At 37.7% G+C, this 21,339-nt stretch overlaps 1 protein-coding gene and 4 pseudogenes across 1 annotated transcript; 1 reads left to right on the forward strand and 4 right to left on the reverse strand.

Annotated features, from left to right (window-relative positions):
• Nucleotides 1–8,865: 8,865 nt before the first annotated feature.
• Nucleotides 8,866–9,491, reverse strand: LOC149209444 (PRA1 family protein B3 pseudogene; annotated as a pseudogene).
• Nucleotides 9,492–9,674: 183 nt separating this feature from the next.
• LOC149209445 (calmodulin-like protein 3) lies at nt 9,675–12,062 on the reverse strand (annotated as a pseudogene).
• A 403-nt stretch (nt 12,063–12,465) lies between these two features.
• LOC149209446 (PRA1 family protein B3-like) lies at nt 12,466–12,909 on the reverse strand. The gene has a single exon (XM_089398628.1). It carries the CDS (start codon nt 12,907–12,909, stop codon nt 12,466–12,468), a length of 444 nt encoding a protein of 147 aa, XP_089254754.1.
• Nucleotides 12,910–13,250: 341 nt separating this feature from the next.
• On the reverse strand, nt 13,251–13,989 carry LOC149209447 (calmodulin-like protein 3 pseudogene; annotated as a pseudogene).
• A 1,429-nt stretch (nt 13,990–15,418) lies between these two features.
• LOC149209448 (UDP-glucose 4-epimerase-like) lies at nt 15,419–20,998 on the forward strand (annotated as a pseudogene).
• The last annotated feature ends 341 nt before the right edge of the window (nt 20,999–21,339 follow it).

The raw sequence follows: 21,339 nt of genomic DNA on the forward strand, positions 1-21,339 counted from the left end.
TTACCATTTTTCATGTCTCTGTGTATCTCCATGCCCAAGATATGTTTTGCTACTCCAAGATCCTTCATATCAAACGTCTTAGAAATCTGAGCCTTTAACCTGTTGATCTCTTCCATGTTTTTTCTTGCAATAAGCATATCGTCAACATACAAAGCTAAGATAATGAATATTCCATTGAAAATTTTGAAGTATACACAATGATCATACTCACTTCTTATAAAGTTCTGGCTCACCATGAAGGAATCAAACTTCTTGTACCATTGTCTGGGAGACTGCCTCAGACCATACAATGATTTCCTGAGCTTGCAAACTAATCTTCTGCTGCGACCTTGTACAAAACCTTCTGGCTACTTCATATATATCTCTTCATTCGAATCACCATGTAGAAAAGTTGTTTTAACATCTAACTATTCTAACTCAAGATTAAGTAATGCAGTTAGTGCCAACACAGTACGAATAGAAACAAGTTTTACAACTGGAGAAAAAAATCTCATGAAAGTCTATGCCTTCAACCTAAGAATACCCTTTTGCTACCAGTCTCACCTTATACCTTTCGATACTTCCATCAACTTTTTGTTTTAGTTTGAAGACCCACTTGCATCCAACAACACTTATCCCTTCAGGAAGCTCTACAAGATCCTAGGTATTGTTCTTGGCTAAGGAATCCATTTCTTCTTCCATAACCATTTTCCATTTTTCGCTATTTATATCATCTACTACTTCTTGATAACAAGAAGTTTCCCCATCTTTAGTAATCAAAGCAAAAGATGAAGCATAATCTTCATACCTTTTGGGAGTTTTTCTTTCCCTTGTAGACCTTCTTAGAGCGACTGGTTGCTGAACTGGTTCAGAAGCTTCAACGACTTCCTCTGTGTCTTCAACACCTTTTTCTCCAGAAGTCTCTCCTTCCTTTTGACTGTCACTGAAAGGCCTAGCCTCCAACTTAACTCGTTGATTTGGAGATACCTGTTCCTGTTCAATTCTTTCAACATTTGATTTTAAAAGAGAAGATTCATCAAATGTTACATCTCTACTAATGACTGTCTTCCGCAATGTAGGATCCCACAACCTATATCCTTTCACTGCATATTCATACCCAACAAAGACATAACATTTCGATTTTGGATCTAATTTTGAATGCTGATTTTTAGGAATAAGAGAGTAAGCATCACAGCGAAATATCCTCAAATGTGAATAATCACAAGACTGACCTGTCCAAACTTCTTCAGGAATTTTACAATTAATTGCTGCTGAAGGTGATCTGTTAATTAAATAACAAGCAGTAGATATTTCTTCTGCCCACAACTCCTTTTGCAAGTTAGCATTGCTGATCATGCTTCTGGCTCTTTCCATAAGAGTCCAATTCATATGCTCAGCAACACCATTTTGCTGAGGAGTATAAATAGTAGTTTTGTGTCTAATAATTCCCTCATCCTTACAGTCTTATTCAAATTCAATTGAGGTGAACTCACCAGCATTGTCAGTTCTTAAGCATTTAATAGATTTTCCTATTTTTTTTCTACCATTGCTTTAAATTGTTTAAAGACATTGAATACATCAGGTTTCTTTTTTAGAATAAAGATCCAAACTTTACTAGAGAAATCATCAATAAACTTTAAAAAATATAGAGCACCTCCATATGATACAACAGGGGATGGTCCCCACAGATTAGAATGAATATAGTCTAAAATATCTTTACTATTATGATTTCCAACTTTAAATCTCTGTCTACACTGTTTTCCATACAAATAATTTTTACAGAAATATAACTTCAAGGATTTTAGATCGGGAAGAGATTTACGTTTCATCAGTATCTGAAGACCTTTCTCGCACATATGACCTAATCGTTGATGCCATAGACGAGTACCTACTTCTTCCTTTTCTGACGCAACCGCTGCTTCACTGGCCTGAGTACTTACTTTTAACTTGTAAAGATTTTCAAGCTTCTCTGCTTTCATAACCACTAGGGCTCCTTTAAAGACTTTCAAGATGCCATCCTAACCTGTAAACTTATAACCATCTGAATCCAACACTCCCAAAGAAATCAATTTTTTCTTCAAATCAGGTACATGTCTAACACTAGTTAATGTTCTAACTGTGTTATCATACATCTTAATCCTGATATTCCCATCCCAACAGTCTGACATGACACATTATTACCCATAAACACAGAACTACCATTTACATTTTCATACGAAGTAAACCAATTTTTGTGTGGACACATGTGATGAGAAGCACCAGAGTCTAACAGCCAGCTTTCTAAACCCTGAGAGACATTACATTTAGGTGAAGTTTCATCTATCATACATAATTCTTCAGCAGATAAAACTTCGTCTTTCATACTTGAATCGACTTGATTCGCTTCTTTCTTCGAGTTATTGGATTCTTTTCATTTCCAACAGTCTTTCTTCAAGTGTCCAATTTTATTACAGTGCCAACATTTTGCCTTACACTTCTTTCCCTTCGATTTAGATCTCGAAGACCCCCTTGGTTTTTCTCCTCTTTCCTTTGAGCGTCCTCTAGCTACCATGGCTTCTGATGAAGCTATTTTAGTACTGGATTTCCTTCGTACTTCTTCAGACAAGAGAGCTCCCATGACTGATTCAAACTTCAAAGAATCAGTAGTGCTCAAGCTAATTGAAGTTACGAAGTGATCCCATGATTCGGGCAAAGAACACAGCAAGGTTATGGCTTTATCCTCTTCCTGAATTTTAACTTCCATATCTGTTAATTGGCACATAAGTGTATTAAAAACATTCAAATGTTCTGCAACTTTTGAACCTTCTTTCATTCGAGGACTGTACAACTGTCTTTTCAGATAAATTCTATTGGTTAATGACTTTGTCATATAGAGCTTTTCCAGTTTTTCCCACAATCCTGAAGCTATACTCTCTTCAACAATGTTGAAGAGAACCTCATCCACCAGGCATAACCTGATGGTACTGAGAGCTCGGGCATCCAAGTCCTCCTAGTCTGAATCAGTCACGGTTGAGGGTTTCTTAGTTGCCCCATCTAATGCCTTGTGCAACCCTTGTTGCACAAGAAAATCCCTAACCTTCAGTTTCCAAAGAGCAAAATTGCTCTTGCCGGTGAATTTCTCCACCTCGAATTTTGCATTCAACATCTTGGCCATTTTTTCTTCCTAGGGTTTCAATATTTCAACTAGGGTTTGATAAAAAAAATAATTCCCCAATTCAACATATTTTTATTTCAAATCTTTTGTTTTCTTTTTCATCAATTTAATGGAAAAAACCCTTGGATTTATTTTTCTTCAATTTAAATGAAATCTGGAGAAAAAACTTTGTTCTTCACTTCAAAGATTTTCTTCACTTCACAAAAATCTTTCAACAAACCCTTCAAAGATTTTTTTTACTTCAAAGAAATCTTTCAACAAACCCTGAATTTCTTCACAAATTAAAAAAAAAAACCCAGCCTTCCAAGATGATCACACGCAAGTGGCCAGCAACAAGTATGCAGCCTGGTCCAGCGGCTCTTTCTTTCTCTGCAACGAAGACTGGGCAACGGCTCCCTTCACGTTTTGCTCGACAAGCAACGGGATTCCACACAAGTCCCTTCACGTGCAGAAAATGGGTTTGCAGTTGCAGCAATTCACACGCAGGTTTCTCACCAGTCAAGGCAGAGGCACTAGACAGGTTATGGAAAGCATGAGGCCCTAGCCAATGGAACCACTCCATAATTTTTCAAAACATACGTAGAGGGCAGAGGACGTATGCAGTGTTGCTTCCTCTTCACACTCTGCTCATGCAACACTTCACACAGAGATGGGCACAGATAGCTTCCTCACGCAAAAGTGTACTCCTCTTCAAATGCAGATGGACACAGATGGCCTCCTCCTCAAACAAAGAGAAGATGAACCTCAAGCCTCTCATGCTTCAACCTCTGCGTGCTGTCTCACTCTGTCACGTTATATTTTATTTTTTTCACACAAGCAGACTCACGCTAAGATAATGAGTTCTCTCCCTCACGCAGGTCTGGCAGCGTAGAACTGGCTGGGTGCAGAGATCTATCATGTTATATTCTTTTTACACAAGTAGAATCATGCTTAGATAATGAGTTCTCTCCCTCACGCAGGTCTAGCAGCGTAGAACTGGCTAGGCGCAGAGATCTACTTGCCTTCACGCAGAGACACACAGCCTTCACACTGAGAATGCAGTCTTCATGCTAAGAATACAGGGTTTGGCAACAATTTTCTCCACTTCCTCCCTTTCATGCAACCTCTCGACAACACTCCTGGACTCCATACTCAATTCAACTTTGCTCTGATACCAATTTTTGTTCGAATAAGGGAAATGAGGAAAGAAAATAAACATTCAGTTATACATTGACCAAGAAAAATCTCATAACTAACTGGAAAATTGAAACCAAACACACAAATAACAACACCGGATTTACATGGTAAAACCTTGACAGGGTGTCAAGGAAACATCCACGTGGCAAGGAATTGGAATCTCTATTCAATCAACAATGATTCTCCATGATTACATTTCTCGGGCATTCACTAGTTTTATACAAGCCTCCTCTATTACAAAACTATTGTTTCGGTATAAAACTAACTAGTAGTAACTAATACAATTATTACTCATATTTACATAATTCATTGTCAAACTTCCAACAGTTAAGCAGGGTATGTGTCTCATTATTGTGATACTCTTGTAAGTAATTATTCTCTGGGCTATTACTCTACAGAATACAACTTTTACTCTCTATGTTATGTAAGGTTACTGAAGAAAATAACTTAGGGTGAGTGTTGTTCCTTTTTCAATCAAAGAATGTGGATGAAGAGAAAAAACATATATCTTTTTTGCTAGAGCTCAGTAGGGGACTAATTTCCTTTAGCTCTGTAAAGTAAAGTTTTGTTTCTTTTTATTTATATAAGAATGGAGAATGGAAACAAAAAAAGGTTATACCTTCTTATTATTTGCTTAGGCTCACGGAACACAATAAGTGGTATGAATTTGCCTTACCTTCTATATTTTCTTTCACTCTTAGAAAAGTCAAGGCCTATTTATGTTATTCTCTTTTTCATGGCTCCAGGAATCAACTTTCCCTGTGGCATCGGTGACTTCTAGCAACGAAGTGCTTAGTGATATCCAGGGTTCAGGGTCAAAAACAAAAATAGAGGTAGAGGAGGCATTTCACCCACTAAAATCAGTGTCTGATGCATCTTCCAATAGCACAAACCTTTCATTCCCCATTTATGCTTTCTTTTCCATAACCTTTCTCCCTTTCTCACTTTGACCCACCCCATTTTGTTTGCTTTCCTTACACCTGCCTAGGCACACCCAAGAAGAAAAAAGGATCTATCCACAATCACACATGAATAAGCCCAATACACTCCCATTAATGCTTTATACATTTCTACCATTCCCTTTACACATTATCCCACTTTGTTCAATTGCCATTTCACACGACAAGTAGCTAGATTTTTGACAGGTTGTATTTGATGTTGTACATTAGTTCAAAAATGCAGAGTCAGACCTAACCTAACCCCATTGTGTGAACCCTAAACTATAAATACAACTAATGTATAGGGAGCTCTATGATGTTTGGTTAGCACATAAAACTACCCTTGTTTTTCTTTTATAACCAGCTTTTAAATAACTTCATTGTAGATGAGCCTATTAAGTGTATTCTCTGCATTATAGGGAAATTTAGATAACCATGTTGAAGAAGTGGTGAACAGAGTGTGGAATTTAGTTGATTAGTGATTTTTCCAAAATCATCATTTTTATGGTATGACATTTCATTTTGTTCCAAAATTTAGCTCAACCTTTTTGTTGCATGCCACATGCATTTTCAATTAATTGTTGGTGTTTGGAATTTGCTTATTTTCTTTCTTGGTTGGTTTCAATTGGTCTATAACATCTCTCTATCATTCTTTTATTGGTGGATAGGGTTATTAATTTATAGTATCATGATGCTCCCCTTGGTTCAATTTGATGGAACTAATATTCATGGGAACTGTTTGGAAAACCTGGGATGCATGGGAACTATTCAATAAACTCTCTGAACATGATGCATGTGAAACGTTTGACAACATTTCTAAATGGGACGTATATGAATTTTTTAATAAAATTTCTAGATGGTTGCATAGACTAGAAGCTATATTTGTGAATGGGTGAATCCCTTTGAAAAAAATGTGGTGATTTAGTCTCATTTTCCAACAGTTATTAATCTTCATAAAGATCTAAGGGTTTCTAAGAGGCTAGACAAATTATAGGATGTTTGCTCTCTAACTTCATTGTTGTCATCAAATGAGAGTCTTTGTATTCCCAAATATTTTTTGCATGTCATACTTAGCAAATTATTTTGAGTACTAATTATCCATCAATGATATCTTGAAGGTGCACAGGAATAAGTATGACAACGTAACTTTGTATAGTTATCCTCAATTGAAGATACATGAGATAGTTTCAAAATTAAAGCCGATGGATATTCATCACGCTGCACCTCAATTAACTCTGCCTTGGTATTCATTAAACAAGGAGATAGAAATGTAGTAATCCCTTTTCCAATTGATATTAGAGGGAATGACTCCAGATTACAATAATTTCCCTCAAAACACCTAAACTATCATAATGGCTTATGGCAAGGTCCAGATAATTCCATAATGTCATAATTTTTAGTGAAATTATGTTTGGTTGAACACACATCTAATTTCATGGCTCCTTCAATGTAATTATTAGTGAAGGGAAAGCTTTCCCTCCATAATGAAAATATAGAGGAATTAAAACCACAAATGAAATGGACTTGGCGAGACTGTATTCGAGGTTCCTTAATGATCGATGGATTTATGGTGGTACATAAGCTCTTCCTTCCTACTGAGACAGCAGAAGCATGATGCCCCCCATGGATGCAATGGAAAAATAAGTTATTTACCTTACACCTTTTATCTCTTCAACACTGCGGCTTCACCTATAAATTATAATCAAGGTATAAAAGTTGGGACAATATAAATTAACATAATAATAGAACATGAATATATAAGTTATAATAGTAGAACATGAATATGAATATAATATAATAACATTAATATACATAATTATTAATTATTCATGGTTGATCTATGAAGTCAATCGCTTCAACCTTGGCACACCACATAGATCAATCTTCTGATAGGTTGATTCAGGTTTAAGCACATCCATAGGGAATTGTTCCAATCTCAATGTTTTCAACAACGACATGTATTTTAGCCAAATTAACAAAATGCATTGCTTCAAGTAAAGCAATGCTGTTAGCGCGAAAAACGCAAATCCCCTTCTACTCAGAAAAAAAACATCTGAGTCCGAGCCAGGTGTTCTGCAGTCCACTTGCTCAATTGAGCACAAAGCTCTCGTGTACACACAGCCACAAAGGCACGCTGACTCAGATCAGCCAGAGCTCAACATAGCCACAAAGGCTAGCTTGTCAAACAACGTGTTGACTTCCACGATTCCAGCCACAAAGGCACCTCAAGCCACACAGGCGATTCAGCCACAAAGGCAAGCTGGCCACAAAGGCACTTCAGTCACAAAGACTATATAGATGGTTTCTGGCTCACCACCAACCCTCACATTCAGTGACAAAAGATGGTTTCAGGCTCACCACCAACCATAAACCATTACAAAGTGGTTTTAAGATCACCACGAACTTTCAGATGCCCTTAAAAATCTTACATCTGATTCCACATTTTGGAGTTTCAGAGTACATACAATGACTATTACAATAACATGCTAGGGAGTCTATTCCACAAACCAAAACATCTACTTTGTTGTCCACCATAAACATTGTTGCTGCTCCTTTACCTCATCTATGAGGGGTCCACTGATAAAGAAACCGGAACATAGGCACTCACAGCCACACGAAGAGAACACAATTTTCCCTTCAAGAACAATAATCCAGGACTCCATGGTCCAATTCTTCGTCGCATTATCACACAAACGCGATCATCATGCAGCTCCAACCACTATTGTTTGATGCCATTTTCATTGTCATGTCATCATCGTATCTGGTAGTAGAACATTCCTGCAAATAAATTTGTCTATTGTTGGGATGGCAAATTCCAACATAGATTTATACTCGTGACAATAGTTTGCCAAGCTAACTGTCACAATAAGTAAATTAATTTTTTCCAACCAGATTTACTTTACTCACATGACCATTCAGCAAACAAACCACGCAGCAGACTGGCGTAGTAGCAAGGCATCAAGAACATTGAGGAGGTCTGCACACACCAACAGCTCAAAAATTTACCCATGCTGCTTTCTTCTCCACGCAGCAACTCTTTGCTCCTGCACGCAGGTTCACACTTCATAATCACCGTCCAAATGGCATAAAACAGAAATATGCCGAATCTCAAATGACAGGAAATCCACTCAGATTTCGACTTCCACGCCGCCGGCTCCACTCAGAGTCGCATTAGATGCATCTTTCACACTTGTTTCTAGAAATGGAATCCTCAGTTCATCTGCAAAGGACTTTGCCATTTGCTGATCAACAGCTCGTTTCTCTATCAAGTCACATTTGTTTCCTACTGTAAGTTTTCTCACATTGTCACTTGCATATTTATCAATCTCACTAAGCCATTGCTTGACATTTTTGAAACTGTCCATATCTGTCACATCATAAACAATAATGATTCCGTGAGCTCCACGGTAATAGCATAAAAGCAGATTCACGCACACTGTCACGCTCTGTCCAGCAGATCTTGTTTCCAGGGGAAACGTTTCGCTGGGAATTAACCATCCAAGAGGTCCAAAGCACCAATGTCACTTGTATCCAGTTATTTCCAATGCACCAATGCTCTGCTTTGCAGCCTCGGTATCTCAATTCCACTTAAGTCGCCAACAAGTTAGAAGACTACTCTCAAACATGGCTAACCACCGGGGGATGGGATCCACCACCACTGAGGAAGGACAAGAATCCGACTGTCGGCTCCTGCTCGTCCAAAAACAGATCTTCAGGAAACCTAAATGCACCATGCGCGCAAACGATCCCCAATCCAACCATAAGAGCCGAGATGAGCAATGACCCAACGTTCGTCAGAAACACGACAACAATGGTGAGCACCGTCATGATCCCGAGAACCTCCCTGTCACTGTAGGTCCTATTGAGTAGCACCAGGGGCTCTGTCCTGAGAAGATAAAGGAAGATCCAGCCCCCCACCAGAGCAACAAGAAGGAACAATGATACAGGGTGCGAAATGAGGCTAAAGGCCAACACCCCACAGAGAAGTAGCATGTAATTGACGCGGAAATACGTCCAGTTCTTGCGGATCCTGCTGCTCGCTTCCGCCAGTGACTTCGGCTTTATCAAGGCACTCCAATCCACCATCTCCAGCAAACCACTTAGCCCGCAATCTGCAATCCATCGGCTCTACTGCCACAATCACAACAGCTCCGCAGCGATTCCTCAAAAAACCTCCACAGTGCAGGGCACCTTCAAACCTTCTTTCTGCCGGAAGCCATATTCTCACCAATTTCGAGCACCATTATTGCTACCTCCTCCGATCTACACTGAGCCTCCACTGCTGTGCCTCCTCACCAATAGTGCCCTCTTCTTTCTGTCCAAACAGCCAATTCGGCCTCCATTGGCGATCAGGCCTTCTGCGTCAGCGATCAGGCCTTCTTCTCGATGCAGGTCCAGCCTCCTCCGCTTCCTAGCAGGATCCAACCTCAGAGATGATGAATATATGCAAGCGCAATGGGTCGATGTATTAAGCCTTTTCCATCCGCACAGGCACCACGAATACCAGCGCTCATCATCTCATTAAACTCCAAATAATTGACCATCCCATCGCCATCTTTATCAACTTTCTGTATCATCTTCTTGCACTCCCCAATCGCTCGGCCTTCCTTGAGACCCAGCGACTTGAGCACGGACTGGAGCTCTTCCACCGTTATCAAACCGTCGCCATTCTCGTCGAAAACGCCGAACGCCTCCGCCAGATCCGCGTCTTCATGATCCGCCTTTGCGTCTTCTTCTTCTTCTCCCCCTCGCTTACCACTAATCGATTCATACAGCGTAACGAACTCATCAAAATCCACGTACCCGTCGCCATTGACGTCCACGGTTCGAATCGTGGAGGCCAATTCCTCTTCGCCAACGCACAGCCTGAGCTTATCAAAGGACTCTTTCATCTCCTATTTGCTGTTAGCCCGTCGCCATTCTGGTCGAAGGTCGAGAAAACCCTCCTCAGTTCGTCTCTGCCCACGGCTTTCTGCCACACCAGCTTGGCTCACTGTCTCGATATCCGCTGAAAATTTCACAAAGAATTCTTTGATTCCTTCAATTGAATCTGGATCCACGAATCCCATCGAAACACAGTCAATATATAGTATTGCAGAGGCCAGTAACAAACAAACTGCACCACGCAACGTAATGTTGAAACTCTACTGTCATATGCCATGATTTAAAAATAGGGGTGCCTATACAGAATCTTCCTTACGCCACATTCTAGAGATCTTTCGCCATTTCGAATTACCCGATCTGAATACACTCAACGACACAAATTAGCCGATTTCAGAGACAATTGTAACCTGGAACTATTAATTGGACAACGGATGATGGACAAACAAATATACACAAAACTTTTATTCTTTTCCACCCAGGAGCAGCCAAGGCCACGAGGGGCTAGGCCCTCAGGCTCCGATACCAAGATAAAATTGCAGTCACTCAAAATATATTCTATTAATTCTTGAATGATTACACACATATTTATACAATCAGTAGTCTTAAGATAGGAATGCTATCTTAGACGTACAGTAGTGTGGTTGAGAGATTCTCTCAACCACACACTAAACTAGGAGAAACTAAATTCCTATTACATAGGAACAAACTCCTCAAATAGAAAAGTACAACCATAGACAAATAGGAATTAATTATTTCCAACTTGTTCCGCAGTCCACCTGCTCAATTGAGCACAAAGCTCTCGTGTACACACAGCCACAAAGGCACGCTGACTCAAATCAGCCAGAGCTCAACACAGCCACAAAGGCTAGCTTGTCAAACAACGTGTTGACATCCACGATTCCAGCCACAAAGGCACCTCAAGCCACAGAGGCGATTTAGCCACAAAGGCAAGCTGGCCACAAAGGCAATTCAGTCACAAAGACTATATATATGGTTTCTGGCTCACCACCAACCCTCACATTCAATGACAAAAGATGGTTTCAGGCTCGCCACCAACCATAAACCATTTCAAAGTGGTTTTGAGATCACCACGAACTTTCAGATGCCCTTAAAAATCTTACATCTGATTCCACATTTTGGAGTTTCAGAGTACATACAATGACTATTACAATAACATGCTAGGGAGTCTATTCCACAAACCAAAACATCTACTTTGTTGTCCACCATAAACATTGTTGCTGCTCCTTTACCTCATCTATGAGGGGTCCACTGATAAAGAAACCGGAACATAGGCACTCACAGCCACACGAAGAGAACACAATTTTCCCTTCAAGAACAATAATCCAGGACTCCATGGTCCAATTCTCCGTCACATTATCACACAAACGCGATCATCATGCAGCTCCAACCACTATTGTTTGATGCCATTTTCATTGTCATGTCATCATTGTATCTGGTAGTAGAACATTCCTGCAAATAAATTTGTCTATTGTTGGGATGGAAAATTCCAACATAGATTTATACTCGTGACAATAGTTTGCCAAGCTAACTGTCACAATAAGTAAATTAAATTTTTCCAACTAGATTTACTTTACTCACATGACCATTCAGCAAACAAACCATGTAGCAGACTGGCGTAGTAGCAAGGCATCAAGAACATTGAGGAGGTTTGCACACACCAACAGCTCAAAAATTTACCCATGCTGATTTCTTCTCCACGCAGCAACTCTTTGCTCCTGCACGCAGGTTCACACTTCATAATCACCGTCCAAATGGCATAAAACAGAAATATGATGTATCTCAAATGACAGGAAATCCACTCAGATTTCGACTTCCACGCCGCCGGCTCCGCTCAGATCCGCATTAGATGCATCTTTCGCACTTGTTTCTAGAAATGGAATCCTCAGTTCATCTGCAAAGGACTTTGCCATTTGCTGATCAACAGCTCATTTCTCTGTCAAGTCACATTTGTTTCCTACTAGAAGTTTGCTCACATTGTCACTTGCATATTTATCAATCTCACTAAGCCATTGCTTGACATTTTTGAAACTGTCCATATCTGTCACATCATAAACAATAATGATTCCGTGAGCTCCACGGTAATAGCATCAAAGCAGATTCACGCACACTGTCACGCTCTGTCCAGCAGATCTTGTTTCCAGGGGAAACGTTTCGCTGGGAATTAACCATCCAAGAGGTCCAAAGCACCAATGTCACTTGTATCCAGTTATTTCCAAAGCACCAATGCTCTGCTTTGCAGCCTCGGTAGCTCAATTCCACTTAAGTCGCCAACAAGTTAGAAGACTACTCTCAAACATGGCTAACCACCGGGGGCTAGGATCCACCACCACTGAGGAAGGACAAGAATCCGACCGTCGGCTCCTGCTCGTCCAAAAACAGATCTTCAGGAAACCTAAATGCACCATGCGCGCAAACGATCCCCAATCCAACCATAAGAGCCGAGATGAGCAACGACCCAACGTTCGTCAGAAACACGACAACAATGGTGAGCACCATCATGATCCTGAGAACCTCCCTGTCACTGTAGGTCCTATTGAGTAGCACCAGGGGCTCTGTCCTGAGAAGATAAAGGAAGATCCAGCCCCCCACCAGAGCAACAAGAAGGAACAATGATACAGGGTGCGAAATGAGGCTAAAGGCCAACACCCCACAGAGAAGCAGCAGGTAATTGATGCAGAAATACGTCCAGTTCTTGCGGATCCTGCTGCTCGCTTCCGCCAGCGACTTCGGCTTTGTCAAGGCGCTCTGATCCACCATCTCCAGCAAACCACTTAGCCCGCGATCTGCAATCCATCGGCTCTACTGCCACAATCACAACAGCTCCGCAGCGATTCCTCAAAAAACCTCCACAGCGCAAGGCACCTTCAAACCTTCTTTCTGCCGGAAGCCATATTCTCACCAATTTCGAGCACCCTTCTTGCTACCTCCTCTGATCTAAACTGAGCCTCCACTGTTGTGCCTCCTCACCAATAGTGCCCTCTTCTTTCTGTCCAAACAGCCAATTCGGCCTCCATTGGCGATCAGGCCTTCTGCGTCAGCGATCAGGCCTTCTTCTCGATGCAGGTCCAGCCTCCTCCACTTCCTAGCAGGATCCAACCTCAGAGATGATGAATATATGCAAGCGCAGTGGGTCGATGTATTAAGCCTTCCCCACACGCACAGGCACCACGGATACCAGCGCTCATCATCTCATTAAACTCCAAATAATTAACCATCCCGTCGCCATCTTTATCAACTTTCTGTATCATCTTCTTGCACTCCTCGATCGCTCGGCCTTCCTTAAGACCCATCGACTTGAGCACGGCCTGCAGCTCTTCCACCGTTATCAAACCGTCGCCATTCTCGTCGGAAACGCCGAACGCCTCCGCCAGATCCGTGTCTTCATGATCCGCCCTTGCGTCGTCTTCTTCTTCACCCCCTCGCTTACCACTAATCGATTCATACAGCGAAACGAACTCCTCAAAATCTACGTACCCGTCGCCATTGACGTCCACGGTTCGAATTGTGGAGGCCAATTCCTCCTCGCCCACGCACAGCCTGAGCTTATCAAAGGACTCTTTCATCTCCTGTTTGCTGATAAGCCCGTCGCCATTCTTGTCGAAGGTCGAGAAAACCCTCCTCAGTTCGTCTCTGCCCACGGCTTTCTCCCACACCAGCTCGGCTCGCTGTCTCGATATCCGCTGAAAATTTCACACAAAGAATTCTTTGATTCCTTCAATTGAATCTGGATCCGGGAATCCCATCGAAACACAGAGTCAATATATAGTATTGCAGAGGCCAGTAACAAACAAACTGCACCACGCAACGTAACGTTGAAACTCTACTGTCATATGCCATGATTTAAAAATAGGGGTGCCTATACAGAATCTTCCGTACGCCACATTCTAGAGATCTTTCGCCATTTCGAATTACCCGATCTGAATACACTCAACGACACAAATCAGCTGATTTCAGAGACAATTGTAACTTGGAACTATTAATTGGACAACGGATGATGGACAAACAAATATACACAAAACTTTTATTCTCTTCCACCCAAGAGCAGCCAAGCCCACGAGGGGCTAGGCCCTCAGGCTTCAATACCAAGATAAAATTGCAGTCAATCAAAATATATATTCTATTAATTCTTGAATGATTACACACATATTTATACAATCAATAGTCTTAAGTAGTCTTAAGATAGGAATGCTATCTTAGACGTACAGTAGTGTGGTTGAGAGATTCTCTCAACCACACACTAAACTAGGAGAAACTAAATTCCTATTACATAGGAACAAACTCCTCAAATAGAAACGTACAACCATAGACAAGTAGGAATTAATTATTTCCAACTTTATGGTGGTACGTAAGCTCTTCCTTCCTACTGAGACATCAGAAGCATGATGCCCCCCATGGATGCAATGGAAAAATAAGTTATTTACCTTACACCTTTTATCTCTTCAACACTGCGGCTTCACCTATAAATTATAATCAAGGTATAAAAGTTGCGACAATATAAATTAACATAATAATAGAACATGAATATATAAGTTATAATAGTAGAACATGAATATGAATATAATAATATAACATTAATATACATAATTATTAATTATTCATGGTTGATCTATGAAGTCAATCGCTTCAACCTTGGCACACCACATAGATCAATCTTCTGATAGGTTGATTCAGGTTTAAGCACATCCATAGGGAATTGTTCCAATCTCAATGTTTTCAACAACGACATGTATTTTAGCCAAATTAACAAAATGCATTGCTTCAAGTAAAGGGATAGAATTTATTTCTCGAGGCACAATATTGCTTCTTCTATTGGTGTTTAGGCACACAGAATACAGTCACTTTAGCAGTAAAAACAAGGGAGAACGTATTGGGAGCATTGATAGGAATTTATGATAGGTGAAGGTATAATTTTTTATTTTATTTTAATTTAATTTAATTCATCTTAAAAAAATAATTCCTATAAAACACTATGATTTCAGTTGGAGGGTTTGAAATTTTAAGAATTTTTAACTTCAACAAAACAAATTGGTAAGAACATTGACAAAACATAATTCCTTGAATGACCTGACCTATCTTTCATATTTTCTTAAAATATGTCCTTATCCTTAAATTGATAAGGCTTCTCCTATTGTGGTTTTTGAGAAGATTCAATTTTTAAAGAGATCATTTTAACTAATTGTACCTTTCACCGCCTTTGGATTGCACTAATAACAAAAAGCCATGATGATTGAATTTTGGAGATTCACTTGTGTGTAAATTTTGTAAAATGTCTGATATTTTGAAAGGACATTACATCCATCATCATGGACAAAAAGCCTCCAATTTGCATGTCATTTGAAATAGTGAAGTCTCCTATGTAAATTAGTTGTATTTTGTTTTTTAAGAAGAATCACTTATATTTTTGAATATATATTAAACTATGGATATGGTGTAATGATAGAAAAATGGTACTATAAATGACCTTGTGATTATGATTACAGGAAAATCTTTGGAACAAAGAGGATATAGAGAATGTTTTTCCATTGGCCAAGTAAGTAGATTATTTCGTTATGCATGTTATATTTTGCATTTTGAATACTAAATCAAATGTTATATGTTTATGGTTGTTATTTTGATGTTCTTATTGGGTATAATTTTTTTTTATCATTTCTTCACATCTTCCATTTTCATGCCCTCTTTTTTGTCATTTGTAGCTACCTTTTGTTTCAAGATTTCTCAGGTCATAATTTGTGTTTTGTCATCTACGATTTAGTATGTTGATCAAAACTAGATATAAATTAGACTTAGTTGGAAACTATCGAATATTTTTTAGCTTTAGACTACTTACTATGATGGTCGACTTGTTGATGATTGGTTCTCTGTTCTTTCTTTTGTGTATTATCCTTCCATTTCTTGCACCAGAACCCTTATAAGCAGTAAATTTTTTAATCTGATTAAAAGATTTTCTTTTTCATGGTGTAGATTCAATGGTGTGATACATTTTTCTATATTGAAGGTTTTTGGTGAAAGTGTAGCAGTTCCATGACGTTATTAAAATAACAGTCTAGTTGTAACTTTGAACCTATATGAGATTATGGCCAAACATCGTTGCAAAAAGGTAATTCTAAACCTTGCAATTGATAAGGATATTTATAACTATGTATATTATAGAACTTTGATAGTGTAGAGGCATGATAATAGATTTATCAAGCCATTATTTGAGGTATTTTAGTTGATAAAATAATCGTTTAGTAGATAAATCGGTTCCCAAATATTTTTCAAAGAGGGCATTATAAAACCAATTGGACTTTAGACTATTTTTCAAAAATTTACATTGTTGATGGATCATTCCACTACTATTACCATTCCATTCGAATTTCCTCTTGCTTTAGAGAATGGTTGAGAAAAATTTGTTTTTGTAGCTTTTAATATTGTGGTCTTGTTGAATTTTAAGATTCTCCGGTATGTAGTTTTATTATCCCATGGAAGGCCCTGGTTGTAGTGAAAATTTCGCTTCTTAGAAGAAAATGCTTATAAGGTCAAATTTTCTGATAACGATCAGAAACTGAATGTAGTAAATAATGCAGGTTCATTTGACAGAGCAAGAGAAGTATAAGTTGTAAGTACAGGCTAGACTAATGCCATACCAAGATTCTTTTGTTTGGGTTGTTGTTCCGTTGTGTGAGAGCAACATTGGCGGAGCTGTTGGTGGGATTGCCTCTCCGAGTAGCCCACTTGCCCCTAGTATATCAGGGTCAAGTTCACAAGAAAGTAACATTGACCTCATTGGGAGAACAACATCAGATGGAAGGATGACCCATTACTCAAGCGGTTCTACTGTAATTGTTGAGATACCCAACTTGAATAGAGTGAAAGAAAGCTACGTTGAGGAGTTGCTTGATGTTTGATACAATTTTCTTTAAACTATTTATTGTGTTAGTCTTACAGGTTTTTTAGGGTAGTAGGAATAAGATTACCGATAATTAAAGAAAATTTTTGTTGTTATTCTCAAAGAGAACATAGATACATAGATGAAAATGAAATATGTTTTGATATTATAATTATTGGAATATACATGCATGCTAATAATAATGTTCTTTATTGTGAACACAACATTCATGTTGTTGAGCATCTTTTGTCATCTTGTTGAGTAATAAATATACTCCAAACCTATGGTTCTTATGCATATGTCACATAATTTTTATGAAAACCACAAAATGACCTGGTACCATAATGCGCCTCCAAGTTATATGTGATGAAAAGTATGCTTCTTTAGCTTCGAATTTGAATATTTGATGAAAAGTGTTTTGCGTTCATTGTCTAGTCAAAGCTCTAGCAAATCTTATGGGATTGTTTAGGTAAGGATCTATATGGTGCTATTAAACGTGATGAATAATTACAAAAAATTCATAGATAGTTGAGATGTATCATTTAATTACTATTTTTTTATTATTTGAAAATATTCTCGGAAGAAATCACATGGAAAGATTTAGGTAGATAAGTTTCGAAGCAACCTATGTGGTTCATCATCAGAACAAGACGAAAAATCACATCATAGCGGGTTAAATAGGGAGATAAGAACTTCTAAAGGTATTAAAAAAAGACTATAAAAACCGCTATATTTGACTGGTTAGGAAAAAATGGACAAAATAAATAATCAATTTTTTATTATTAATTAATTTCAAAATAATTAAATTAAATTAAATATCAACTCCAGTCTTTAGTTATATATATAATTATATATAACTAACATGACCCAAAATATATAAATAAATTAAATAAACAGAGGATTATAACACACTCCTAAATAAAGTAATAGTCATTTTCCTTATAGCCGTTAGAAGGTCTTATCTCTCTATTTAACTTGCCGCTATGATCTGATTTTTCATCTTGTCCCCGTGATGAACCACACAGGTTGATTGGAAACGGGTAGACCTAAGTCTTTCAATGTGATTTCTTCAAAATGTTTTCAAATAATCAGAATATAGATCACAGAAGATTGAATTTGAATACTATTTTTAGAACCGACATTGTCAATATATGTCTTCCCATGGACACTTACTTGTTAGATAGATGGTGAGATTTAATTGTTTTATCTTTTGTTGACAATACCTAGTAGATTGTATTATTCTTGAGAATGTAAGGATGCATGCATAATGATTGAAATTTACTCGTAATATAGTTGATGCTTAATTGTTGAGCACTTCAGGTTCACTGTGTGATTAGAGATTCGATTTCACATTTTTTGTGGTGCATCTACCATTAGTGTTGGATAAACATGTCGAATACTTAGATTGTAATGGAAATTGTGTGTTCTGTTTGGTTAATTTCTTTCTTTTAACAATTTGGAAGAATCTACTTATTATTTATAATTGTACCTACAGTTGTTACGTCTAGAAACTTCTTTATTCATTGTAGTGAGTCATGAAGTATTATATTGTTCTCTAAAATATAATTCTGTTGTTTTTTAGATGTAGGATCCCAAAAGAAACGTTCAAAAACCAGTTAAATGAATTATTAGGTTGGAAGTTCAAAAACTACAGGTCATTCATCATGACATAGACACTCTTTCTGAAACTAGTAGCCTCAACAATCATTCAAATGATGTTGCTGAAAGACTTGGAGAAACATGTATGTTAAAAAGCACTAGAAATAATACTTGCAGAACATCCAATGGTGGTTCAAAATGGAATATCGATCAAGCAAGGGAAGTTGGTGGTAGCCGTTCAAATATTATTCAAGGAGTAATGCTGGAAAATGGCAATGATGACGTGAGTATCTCCTACCTTCCATTTCTTGGGAGCATGGAAGAGTGATTTACTGGATCAGTGTTTACATGAATGCTTGATTGACATCAAAATGTGATTTTGGACTTGGTAAAACTAAAAAGCTAGTTGTTAGACATGGCTTCGAGGGTTGGTATCGATGTTTGCTAAATTTATTGTGATTTATTGATTGTATCTGAAAAATAATGTGTAAATTTCAAAAGAACATGCTTTATCGACTTGAGAAAATAATTTATGTCATGTTCGACATTTATAATTAGAGAAACTCTTAAAATTGTACATGCTCAAATATTTTGTAATTTTTGTTTGTCGTCTGCAGTTATGGCCTTTGGATTTTCCAGTGTTGACAAAGAACAAGCCTTTTTATGAGCCACTTCATTGTTTATTTGTGTATCCTTTAATAGTTAACTTGAGTAGAAAGCGCAATTTGTTCATGAGGGTTGAGTTACTGAAGAACGATGTGGATATCCGTAAAAATGCACTAGAGGTTGGGAAACTGACTTCTGTTATACTTTACCATATGCTTTAGTGTTTTCAATAGTAATTTTTTTCCCTAATATCTTATTTTCAGTATGGGTATATGATGAGCAGGTTATATATCCAAAACATGGAGGTGTGTCATTTCAGAAGTGGGATCACACATAGGTTGTTGTTGGCATTTGAACAACATGCTACCATGATGAGGTTAAGCTTTCCCTTCCATCTATTCTTACTGCCCACCATCATCTGCTCTTTACATTTTATCATATTGATCTTCAAACAAAGATCGAAGCTCCAAAGCTGGTGAGTTTTTTATGTGCTTTCCTCATGTGGTAGTGTTATAATGGTGATGTTTAATGGATTCAGGGAGTATTTAAATGATTTAAGACAAGTACGCCTTGATAAAATAAATGTATTTCGTAGTCTTTAATACTGGCCTAGATCTAAATAAGTGATCTATATGGTTAAAATGGCATCATTTTTTTGATACCTGATTCAATATGATTAAATATATGAAACATGCAATGGTATGGATTTCCAAAGTAATTGTGTTTCATAGCATAAAAGCACAAACATTGATGATTTTAAGCAAATTTGTCATTTGTTCTGATTGTGTGAAAGTTTCTATTTAATTTGAAGTAAAATCTCGGAATATATTCTATTATTTTTGCTAATTAAGATGTGTAGCATATTGATGCTTTCACTTCCTCCCTAGTGGCATAACAAAGGGGTGAATAGAGAAAAAAATGAAAATAAGGAATGATAAGATTTTTGTTCAGTGTTGCTCTAAGATCAATATATAAAATTCTGATGAAAGTGAATAAGATAGTTGTGGATTATTATGATCCATGTTAGTATGTATAAAAGGACATGTGTATCGGTGTTGTCTACTTCTCATTTATGTATGGTTGTGATCCATTTTAGTATGCACATTGGATATAAGGATACAAGTATTGATGTGGTTTGTTTTTCAGTTATGAAACTACTAGATGTTAATTTCATAAATTATTTTTGTAATTTAACTCGAAGCGTAATAATTTTTTACTCAAATATCTTCACCAGTTTTTTTTTTCATCATCAACTATAATTTATGGACAACCCAAGGTGATTCCTTGTGTATAAGAAATCCGAATTTACGCAATGAACCCCTATGGAAGCACTAAGTTTTGTTTTTCAACTTGATGTGCACATCAATTGTTATATATCCATATTATGTTTTTCGTTTTTGAGTGTCATTTCTATTTTAATAACTATTAATATTTTCTTAGTAGATCCTTGCATCTTTTTCGATTAAAATAATTTTGTTATTAGTGCTCATATGGACCATGTAGCTGCAAAAATCAATGCCTTTTCCTTCTATTTTTTCTCTCTTCCTTGGAGACATAGCCATTGATATATATAATGTAGATCCAAAGTCAAGAATTAATTTTTTGAGGTACTTCAACCTAGTTGGAGTTCACCCAAGTAGCGATATTAGTGAAGACCTGAAGGGAATTCTAAACAACCTCATGTATTTCATCGAACAAGTGGTTGTGGGTAGGAAACCATTACTGAAAGAATATGGTAATTATTACCCAACAAAGGATGGAACAATGGTATGATATAATATTATCTTTAATATTTGATGCTATTATAATTTTTTATCTAGATGCCAATTTTTTTTAGATAACATAGAAATTTGTGGTTCTGGATCTACACACACAAACTTGCTAGGAGAATAAGACCTTTCCCAAAAATTCAAATTGGTATTCAACAAAGTGAATCTCCTAGGATAATTTATGAGACTATTATAGATTAGAACATATTTATTTTGAAAAGCAATACTTGCTACTTATTGAGAATTGATACCTAGACAACTTTAAGAGACCATTTTATAGGTCAGATATTTTTGAACCTATTTCTTTTGAAGCGTGCATATGTTTCTTAATCTTGTTGGGTTTCT

Source organism: Pinus tabuliformis, chromosome 1_2 (genome assembly GCF_031772625.1).
Source record: "Pinus tabuliformis cultivar Carrire ecotype Pingquan chromosome 1_2, CPIR1, whole genome shotgun sequence".
In the NCBI taxonomy this organism is placed as follows: Eukaryota; Viridiplantae; Streptophyta; class Pinopsida; order Pinales; family Pinaceae; genus Pinus; species Pinus tabuliformis.